The 11,021-nt window shown below is 34.6% G+C and overlaps 1 protein-coding gene across 2 annotated transcripts; it reads left to right on the forward strand.

Annotated features, from left to right (window-relative positions):
- Positions 1 to 3,230: 3,230 nt before the first annotated feature.
- LOC109082048 (phosphatidylinositol transfer protein alpha isoform-like) lies at positions 3,231 to 10,562 on the forward strand. 2 transcript variants are annotated; one of them, XM_019096976.2, is made up of 12 exons: positions 3,231 to 3,404; positions 4,536 to 4,566; positions 6,285 to 6,433; positions 6,576 to 6,667; positions 6,813 to 6,820; positions 7,217 to 7,291; positions 7,427 to 7,510; positions 7,587 to 7,664; positions 7,747 to 7,857; positions 8,054 to 8,176; positions 9,489 to 9,554; positions 9,768 to 10,562. In XM_019096976.2, the coding sequence occupies exons 1-11, from the start codon at positions 3,388 to 3,390 to the stop codon at positions 9,534 to 9,536; spliced, it is 816 nt and encodes a 271-aa protein (XP_018952521.1). In that variant the 5' UTR covers positions 3,231 to 3,387; the 3' UTR covers positions 9,537 to 9,554; positions 9,768 to 10,562. The 2 variants fall into 2 exon arrangements, with proteins under 2 accessions (XP_018952521.1, XP_018952520.1); XM_019096975.2 differs by having other exon boundaries at positions 3,232 to 3,404; positions 9,737 to 10,562.
- Positions 10,563 to 11,021: the final 459 nt, after the last annotated feature.

The following is an 11,021-nucleotide window of genomic DNA, read 5'->3' on the forward strand; positions in this document are numbered from 1 at the left end:
CTAAGTAATGATTGTTTGGAGTGAACTTTAAATAAAACTAAACTAAAGTAACTAATTATGTGGGAATCCAAAGATTCCAGCCATTGTAGGGAACACAGCCATGTTTATATGTTTATATATAGAGAGAGCTAAACAGCCATCTAGTGGTTACACGATAGTATTTCAGATGATAAATGGTGAAAAAAGTTAGAGATAAATATTTTAATAAATATTTTAGTAATATTTTGTAAAATCCCCTTTTATTACAACTGTTGGTTCTGTTGGTACAATTATTATTGAACGAAATATGTGTTTAAAAAAGGGATCAGTAGCTAGGTATAATTATGCATGTATTAGGCTAGTGCAGATACTAGACTTTCAAGTATAATCAAAATTACAATATAATATTACAATAAACGAATATTTCATATAGCCTGTTGAGGAAGAGAAGAAAACTACACAGCTGCAAATTCAGTAAGAACACATAGCCTAATGGTACACAACTTATAAAATATCATGTTTTAATTAAGTTGTTATTATTTATTTTTTTTAACTGTATGTGTACTTTAAAAGTACCATTCCTGCGAGAAGCACCCGGCTGCAGCCTGCAGATTGAGGCGGGGCTGCACCTGGGGCGGGGCTGCACTTGTCGCCCCGCCCCATACCTACTCTGATTGGTTTGATCGTCTTTCATAGACATACATGATAGGAAATGTGTGTGTAGTTAGTGTAGGACGGAGTATGTTGTTTAAAAAGCTAAAAATGCTGTGCAGTTTTACAAAGCCTTCATTATAATGCACAGAAGAAAAAAAATAAAACATTAGCCTGTAACTCGCTATGTCCCTGAAATGATTGTTTTGTTAAATTAAACTGATCTTTAGGCTAACAGACGAACAACCCACTACATTTAATAAATAAATTGGGTTTATTATCCACAGAGGGAGGATCAGGTCTTCAGATAGAAGAATGAATTATGAATTAAATAATTTTTATAAATTTGATTTTCATATCATCAGAGTATGAGAAAGTATTGTTTTAATTTATATAGCATGACAAGACAATTATTGTTACATATAATTATCTGCAACAGGCTAATGTGTCTGCTGTGTGCCATTTAAATTTTTATGAAACTTTAATTTTCTTTACTACATTGCAAAGCATAGACTTTTCCTCCCCTTTATTTCAGGAAAATATGCTGCTCCTCATTCTTTTAAAGTGAAGAAATCGAGAAACGTTTATTTCCTACACGGTCGTGATGATTCTGAAAGGACATAATATGTTGCATATAGTATATTTTAGTGCAGTTGTCTAGCCACTGCGGGTCAAATATTGAGATAAACTTCATAAAGTATCATCTATTTATATTAAATTAATCTATTAAATTGGTATCTTCTCCGATACCAAGTCGTTGGCCTAATTTTGTGACTCCCCATCGAAGGGTTGTGAGTTGAGCCGATTCAGGAATTGTGGGTTTTCATTCAGTTCTCTCTCCACCTTCAATAATGACTACGTGCCCTTAATCCCCGGGCGCCGCAGCATAAAAAACTGCTCCGGGTGTGTGTTTTTTTTTTTGCTTTTTTTAAGACCAAACTCTGTGAATGACGCCGTCACTTTTCACTGTCACTTTCACACCAATTTTGTGACCATTATTAGCCGATTCTTTCATTCAGCTGGAATGCTTAATTAATATTCGAAAACAGACAAAGCATTACTAATGAGTATTATATTCCAGAATAAGAATGCAATGCATTTTAATTTGCCTACGTGTTAAGCATTTTCTCCCCATAGAAAACCATTAGACTAAAAGGAAAACGCTTAACGTGGCGTAATGCATTAAAACGTGTTTTAAAAAGAACAAACTCAGTAAACATTTTTAATAAAGCATTCTATTAACAGACAAGCAGGTTATAGGAGGAAAATGCTTAACACGTAATTAAACACATTGTGTTCGTATTCTGGGCTCATATCTGCTTGTCTGTGAATAGAATGCTTTATTAATAATTTGTTTACTGAGTTTGGTCTTTTTAAAACACCGTTTTAATGCATAAAGCCACGTAATTTCACGTTAAGCGCTTTAGAATGTCCCAAATGAATTCATTTTGTGAATTCGACTGGTCCATAAGATTAAACTTGCAGCAGCTAACATCTCGTGATTCAATAAATCAGACATAGAGAGTCAAGTTAACAATAAACAACTGTGCATTATAATGAAGGCTTTGTAAAACTGCACAGCGTTTTTAGCTTTTTAAACAACATACTCCGTCCTACACCAACTACACACACATTTCCTATCATTTATGTCTATGAAAGACGATCGAACCAATCAGAGTAGGTATGGGGCGGGGCGACACGTGCAGCCCCGCCCCAGGTGCAGCCCCGCCTCGATCTGCAGGCTGCAGCCGGGTGTACTTGATTCCTGCAGCAAGAACTATTTTGAACTAAATGAAGATTCATTTCTTGGCGTATGTGTTTATTGAACAGCGAGAGGCTCATTTGATTGGCTACAAGAAGGTGGACCCGCCCTCCCCCTCACTCTTGCAAAACTCAGTTAGTGAGAGAATCGTGCCGAAATTGTAAGCACAGAGAAAAGAAAGACGGAGCTGTACATATCGGATTATTTCGGGAAGTTTTTGTCCCAGATGCACAACAGGTCACTTAGACATTTGCAACAGTTTTTTTTTTTTTTTTTACACATATAGATTGATTATATGCAGTCAATCTGGTTTGCAGTTCTTTAAACTGTTGTTTTCACTTGCAAATCATCGTTCACAGGCTTGCAGTGCTTGTGACCGTCTTTCGGCGAAAAAAATAAAAATGTGCCAAAAGTGTAAGCGCGTAAAAATGGAAGTCAGAAGCATGCAGATCATATTTATTTTGCTTTAGCACGAAGCTGCAGTTTCACAATACATGAATTACGCTTACAAGTAACAGTAAAATGCTGCAAATCATTTTTTTTCTTACGCTTGAAACGAGATTTACACCTTTACAAAGCTTCTCTTGCGCATGCAAATTTAATTTACGCTTACAGTGTTTTACCCTGCGTAGGCAAATCTTTTTGACGCCTTTTTACCTTCATACATCTACCTCACATCCATGTGGACGCACAGTCACAGTTCTGTAAACCTGTGCTGTTTGTGCGTTAAATATCTGGCCAGGGTGTGCCCCAAGGTTCTGTGTGCGGCTCTTGACCAATCAGATTTGCTCCTGCTCCGGTTTTCATGCTTGTGGGTGTGGTTGCCGTGACGACGCGGCGCTCCTGTCGACATCTTTCAGGAAATGAATTTAAAGAAATTAGAAATCCAGGAACTTGAACTGAAACGAGTCACGGCGGGTTGGACCGAAGAGCCGAAGAATAAACTCTCTTTAAGTTAGTTTGAATGTTGGGCACGCGGAGCAGAAGGAGATAACATGTTGATAAAGGAATTGTAAGTATTTAAGTATGATTTAACTGCGCTGAAGTTTTGATCCCTCGCTGAACTTGATTTTCAGGCGCGTGTTTGGCAAATTTCTTGGCAGATTTTTGACTAATGAATTATGGATGTTTTTAATCGCTGTGTTAATTAGGTTATGTCAAATAATCTAAAATTTAATCTATAGTCCTGTTTCGGATTGTATTACTTATATCCCAGGCAATCCACACTAGCAGTTATAATGAGTCATCAGTTTATTTGCTTTACAAAGTGAAAGAAAAGGGTTTACCTTTTTTGAAGTTACAAACTGCAGTATGAATGTGATTGTCACATGTTACCGTTTCGCCGGTCACGCGTCATAATGCACCGTTGTGCACGTCATAGTGCACTTTGAGACTTATGTCCTGTAGTATGTTTTAAGTGATTAAATTAAAAGTCCTATGATGATATTAATATTCATATAAAAAGCAAGCTGAATTCTACCTGAGCTAAATGAGCTGTAAAATATTACATTAGACGTCGCTATGTTGACGTTATGACATTACTGCCATAATGGCTTTTATAATACTGTTAACTGAATATGGTGATGAAGAACTTTTAATTCGACTAGATTTCCAACGTCATGGAAAACCTGAGAATTATCAGGGGATTTAAAAAAACCAGGAGGTGTTACAATGTGAGAAGTAATCCTGGTTTTAAAAGATTAGTATGCATTTGTTCACTTTTTTGGTTAACTTTTTTTATTTTATGGCGTTTGTTTGTAATAACATTTTCTGCAGATTCAGTTGTTTTCAGTATGCAGAAATCTACCTTTTTTTAGCTTTGGTTTGTGACCAGATATTTTACCTGTATGTAGTATCTTATTCAAATTTGAGACACTTAATAGAGTAAAGTCATTATGAAACAATATGATCAGAGCATTTCTGTTTTATGATTGGAAAGGTCAGGTTACTGAATAAAGCAACACCAGTTCTTAAAAACTAAAGTGCTCTGTTATTTATAAGATTAAGATTATTAGTGCAATTGTCTTCAGACGGTAAAAACATGGCTTGTTGGCATTCCTAGAGGATACCAAGGTGTCAAGGAATTAAATGTGATTGAATGTTATTTTCGCTTACTCAATGGCCTTTCTCTTTTGTTTTTCAGTCGAATTGTCCTGCCCATTTCTGTTGAAGAGGTATGTACTTTTTAAAGGTGCTTCTTTATGGGTTATATTTATTTTTAAAAAAATCCATTTTAGTCTAGTCATAATGTGAAAAGTCCATCTTGAAGCTCATGGATGTATTTTTGGCAGAATTCTTCCATTACTCCAAGTTTCCAGTCTCCGCCCAGTTGCTTCTTTTGGGCCGGACAGTTTAGATTAAAATGATGAATTGAAACAAATAGTCCGAGGTTTATGGGAAAGTGTCCTAGTTAACTGCAGGCCTGTATATAGCAGACAAAGACAGACTGTAATTAATTGTAACCTGAGGCTGAGCTTATCAGACTTTATCAATGTACCATCTTTGCTCCAGCTTACTAAGCAAAGGTTGAATTTGTTTTGTCCCTGTCATTTCTTGCCCTCCCTGTTTTAGTATTTTGTTGATGTAGGCTGGTGTGTTTTTACCCTGCATATTTGAATGTCTTGTAACGTATCTGTTGTGTTTGATTAAGAAATCATTGTTGAAGAAGTCAGTTGTTCTTGTCTAAACGGCAGTAAAGGTTTGACGTGGGTAGTTGCATTCCTTTCTGTTCACCTGCGCAAAAGACCATATAATACAGACTGACAGAGAATTAAGACCCAACCAGCTAAAACAGGAAGCACTTAAAGGATGTTACATTCTGGAAGCTGGTTTTGTAGATATACTTAGTGTAGATGTGGTCAGAGGTGCAGTTTGCATCACTCATTTCTGTATGAGAGACAGAAACTTACAATGGTTTAATGATAATAAGTATAATTACGAAAAATGTGATGATGATTTTTTTTGCTGAGTATTTTTTCAGCTTAATATCAGTTATTCGTCGATATTTGAGTTTCTTTAATCGGTGCAATCAATGTTAGATATTTAATTGTGCATGTTTATTTTTCCTATTTTTATATTTAGCTTACAATTGCTATCCTCTAACTCTCACTTAAAGTTAAACTTTAAAAACTATTAATTTTATAACTGCTGAATCTTTAACAAATCTCAAAATTAATATCCATTTTCCATTTTTATAATGTTGTGATGCCTCAATACACTTGTAACAGCATGTAACATTAATGAATAATGTTTGTTGTTTTAATCTATTTAGACACAAATAGTAGCCTATAAAAAAATTTATATATTATAAGTCATCATGTAAAAAATAATTATCGACTATAGACAGAACTTTTCAGTTTTTCATACTGTACATTATAATTTGAAAGTCTTAATTCATACGTTGTATTTAAAATTGATTGTTTAGCATTTTATTTATTTATGTAAAAATCGTATCGAATCAAAACATTACTTTAAATTATTGGTTTATTACTAGAATTTGAATAAAATGTTTCAAATTTGTATCTAAAGTCTCCAAAACTGCTAAAATATTTTTCTACTCTTGCTGTTTATAGTGTTGGGCAGACATACATACAGACATACATTTATTTGCTGGAAACATTAGACACCAGTTTCCCTCTCTTCTATCATCCGATTATAGGTTTTGAACACTTCCTCTATAATTTTGTCCGTTTGTTTATGGCACACCAGCCTGTACATGGCTATTTGTCTATGTAGATGTTGAATCAGCTCTCGGCACTGTACGCCGTTATGACATGCAAATGCACTTGGCAGAATGCATTCACTTTCAATGTGTTTTTGTTTGAGGTTTAGGGGTGTTATACTGTAATTTCCATATGACCAAGTGAAGTTAACATTATTCTCTCATCTGCAGTACCAGGTGGGTCAGCTGTACTCGGTAGCAGAGGCCAGTAAGAATGAGACGGGTGGTGGAGAAGGGGTGGAGGTCCTGCAAAACGAGCCCTATGAGAAAGAGAATGGAGAGAAAGGACAGTACACACACAAGATCTACCACTTGCAGAGGTAATAATAATCATTCTATATCGTAATGGTCTATATCGTAGGGCCATGGTATGATCATTTTTTTGTAAGGGCCATCTCATGTGCTGTCTTGAAAAATAGTCTGTATTTGACAGATATGTCTATATCTCTCCGTCTTATGCAGTAAAGTGCCAACTTTTGTACGGTTACTGGCCCCTTCGTCTGCCCTGAGCATCCATGAGAAGGCCTGGAATGCTTATCCTTACTGTCGCACAGGTACCAGCCACAACAGCACAGCTTTACAGCAACTGTACATTCATACACGACTCATCTATTAAACACAGAGCTCATAGGAATGATGCAATTCACAACTGTGTTTTTCCTATTTTTCATGTGCTCACTACATCATTCATCACTCCAGTTCTTACGGTGAGTTTATGAGACACCTGTGTGTAATTAAAACTTATATTTATATTACTGTTAATAATCAGCATTTTATTCTTCTATATCAGGTTTTATTCTTATATATACAAATGCCTTTTCGTAAGTCAAAATATTTGCATTTATTTGACCAAAAATACAGTAATAACCTTATTATTGTATAACAATATTACAATTTAAAATAAATATTTTTCAATTTGAATATACTTTAAAATGTCATTTATTCCTGTGATGGCAAAGCTGAATTTCCAGCATCATTACTCCAGTCTTAAGTGTCACATGATCCTTCAGAAATCATTCAGATATGCTGATTTGGTGCTCAAGAAACATTTTTTATTGTCAGTGTTAAAAAAAAACATCTGTGCTGTGTGTGTGTATTTACAGAATGAGTACATGAAGGACAATTTTCTAATTATGATTGAGACATGGCACAAGCCTGACCTCGGTGAACAGGACAATGTGAGTAGACAGCCAGTGTTATGTAGATAAATGCACATCATCACCACAATAAGCAAAAAATCAATATTGAATTGCAAAAAGCTGTGAGAGTCTTGATCTTGTAAACTAAAAATGTCCTTTTTTTTTTTTTTTTTGGTCCATAAGCTTGACCCTGAACAGTGGAAGAAGGTTGAGGTGGTACACATTGACATTGCTGACAGGTCTCAGGTGGACACTAAGGTAAGGAAAACTGAGTTTTTACTTTAGATGTATGATTAGACTTTGAGACATGCTGACATTTTGATCTTCTTCACAGGACTACAAACCAGACGAGGATCCAGCCACATTTAAATCACAGAAGACTGGTAGAGGGCCATTAGGACCTGACTGGAAGGTGTGTATGGTTTCATGAATTGTTTTTAGATAAATATCTCCAGTCATTTTTTTTTGATAGCGTTTGTTCCTGTGTATTGCAGAAAGAACTTCCTCAGAAGACGGACTGCCCTCATATGTGTGCCTATAAACTAGTCACTGTCAAGTTCAAGTGGTTTGGCCTGCAGAATAAAGTGGAGAATTTCATTCACAAGGTATTAATATGTAAAATACCTCATGATGTGTTCAGTGTGACTCATTTTTATATCAACAGAATGTCATCATAGAGGTGTGGTTTAGAAAGATAAACAGTTAGGGTTTGTTCAGTTTATTAGAGGGTTTGGTGTTTGTGTGTTAGTCTAATTTTAATGTGGTGACTCATAAAACATTGTTTGTTTGGTTTTACTTCAGCAAGAGAAGCGTCTGTTCACCAGCTTCCACAGGCAGCTCTTCTGCTGGTTAGACCGATGGATCCATCTGACCATGGAGGACATCCGCCGCATGGAGGAGGAGACACAGAAAGAACTCGATAATGTGAGTTCAGCAACATTTTTAAATTCATTGAACTCAGTGAAGAACACAGTTTACCAAAATAATCTTTAATGGCCACAGGTTTTAAAATAAGATGCAGTACAGGCTAATCGGTAACTAAAACTAATAGAAATTGTTTTTCGCTGCAAAAAAATGCTTTTCTTACTTAGATTTTTTTGTCTTGTTTCCAGCCCAGATATCTAAAAATTCTTAAAGCAAGAAGGATTTTCTAGACAAGTAAAAATTATTGTCTTGTTTTCAGTCAAGACTGAGTTTTTGCTTAGAATAAGCAAAATAATCTGCCAGTGGGGTAAGAAAAATAATCTTATTTCAACAGAAAACAAGATAATTTTTCTTATCCCATTGGCAGATTATTTTGCTTGTTTCAATTTTGACTTATTTATTTCTGAAAGCTTTTTTTTTACAGTGTTGTTAATTGAAGTAAAGCTGAAATAAAATAGAAATATTCTATAAAAAAAAACTTAAAACCCTTAAATTATTATTTTTTAATTTTGCTCTGGCAACTAACTGACATAAAATAAATTGAAGTATTAAAATTAATCATTACTATATTATTAGAAAAAAAAACAAATTAATGACAAAATTAATAATACTTGAATGAAAACTGAAAATATAGAAGCGACTAAAATAACACTGATGCACTGAAGATCCTTGCTAATGATGCTATTCAACATTGGTCAGATGAGATATTTAATCTCTTTATAATTTAAAGCTGTAGTCCGTAACTGTTTTTGTGTTCAAAATTGACTAAATTTATATAATAAACAAGTACACCATGAATCCATTTTCCAACCCGTGTTTTTGGCTTGTCCTGAATTACTACAGTACACCTATAATAAGTGTTAATATTCAGACTTTTTTAGTCTGGTTCAGGTAGGTACCGCTGTGGAGTATCCCAGTACCTGCGTGATTCTTCATCCACATAAACAGAGAGAAGTAGATCCAGCTACAATGTTCTGCTGCAAGACGAGCACAGTTCTGTTTATTAACCACTAGAGTGCCAAAATTCACGGACTGCAATGTTGAGAATAATAATTCATCAATAGAAAATATTTGAATTTATATGGTTTGTGCCTAAATAAATTAAAACACTTAACTAAAATCAATCAATATGAGTACTACAAGTGAATTGAAGCGGTATTGTGTAATAAAAAATAATATTTAGAATTTTGCTAAAGATTACATTTAACATTTTTAAGTTATTAATTGTAAAAGTAAAATGAGCATGCATAATTATTCCAATATAAATAATAATATACTGACAAGTCTGAAATGGTCTTTTTTTCTACTATAGATGCGAGAGAAGGATCCAGTGAAAGGGATGTCTGCCGCAGATGAATGAGATGCTGCAGCTGATACTGTGAGTACAGCTCAACTGATGCTTTATGTTTAAAATAACAGCTAAGCAGTTAATTTAATTATTAGATATGAATTTTATTTTAATAATTATTAATATTTTCTTTCTTTATTTGTATTTATATGTTTTTATGTATATTATTTTCATGTTTTTCTTTTCTTTTCTTTTCATATTTGTGTTTTCAGATGTTTTCAGAGCTGTTCCGTTGTGTTCTAGTATTGGAAGATGTCTCTGCAGTATGACGGGCTGCTCTCGCTCTCTTCACTCCAGTAGTTTTTCTCCTTTCTTCACATCTGCGCCCAGGACATCCCATCCAGAGGTGTTTCTTACACTAATAAATAGCAACTTTTTCTTTCTGCCCTATGTCTAACTTTTATTTTGAAAGTGTTTCATAAATATGTTTACCAATGTTTTTTTTTTTTTTTTTTACAAATTTGACCGACATCAGCACTTGTTCAAATAACCCCTCACTACCTGTATCACCAGCATGTTAACGTGTTTACGTGTTTCTCTAACAGACGTTTCCACCCTTGATGTATTTGCTGCAGGTGTTATTTTCTGTCTGTACAAGATGAAGCTGCCTCATGACAAATCACCATGAGTTTATGCTATTAGCGGGTTGCAGCTGACACATTGTTACTCATAAGCCACTTTTCTCAGGACTTTTTTGTAGATCTGAAAGGACTAAATTGTACTCATGTGGTAATGCCAGTTTTACAGTCATGACGTAACAAACTTAGTTCAGTTGAATTTCCACACAGGATCTAGGGTGTTAAATATCATGTCATGTTAGATTATAGATGTATTAGCACATGTTTTGGGCTATGCATTGTGCCTCTGTCATACGAGGTTTAATTATGAACTGTATTCAGACATTTAAATGGTATTCTGCTGTTCTGTTTTACTTTCTCCTTAAGTCTCTGTGTGTTTATTGGGCTCGGATATAGTGTATTTCTCGTTTCATAATTATGCCTAATGACCTGATAATGACATTAAAAAGAATTTATATTATAATGTCTGTAGTGTGTATTCATTCGGTGGTCTTTGTGTGTTTGCAGAGATACTGAGAACTCATTTAGCAAATACAAAGTCTTTGCATTTTTTTTTGGTAAACAGATTTTGGGGTTTACTTAAGGGTTATTGTGTATTTATGTCCAGCTTCCAGCATTCGTTTAATAACTGACTATTATGGGTTGATTGACATCTTATATTTACCAATTTTCAAGTTCAAAGCTACATTTTCATGCTGGTTTACCTTGATTACATTAGTATCTTTTTAATGAACTATTTAACATTCTTACAGCATTTACAAAGTGATGAATAGCAAGCACAAGAATATATGTATTTTTATGCATGGGGGGAAAAGAAAATGCTTCAGCAGTCTAAACGAGTCATCAACTGAACTAAACTCCACCAGCTATGTGTACTTAGAAGTCTGCAAGTAATTTAATCGAAATCTAGTTGCCTAGC

The sequence above is a fragment of the Cyprinus carpio genome, chromosome B15, assembly GCF_018340385.1.
Source record: "Cyprinus carpio isolate SPL01 chromosome B15, ASM1834038v1, whole genome shotgun sequence".
In the NCBI taxonomy this organism is placed as follows: domain Eukaryota; kingdom Metazoa; phylum Chordata; class Actinopteri; order Cypriniformes; family Cyprinidae; genus Cyprinus; species Cyprinus carpio.

Bases quoted from the DNA above. Each gene is read 5' to 3' on its own strand.
- LOC109082048 (XM_019096976.2), top strand. The intron at 7,511-7,586 runs GTAAGGAAAACT...TCTTCTTCACAG, and splicing joins GGTCTCAGGTGGACACTAAG to GACTACAAACCAGACGAGGA. The intron at 7,858-8,053 runs GTATTAATATGT...GTTTTACTTCAG, and splicing joins TGGAGAATTTCATTCACAAG to CAAGAGAAGCGTCTGTTCAC.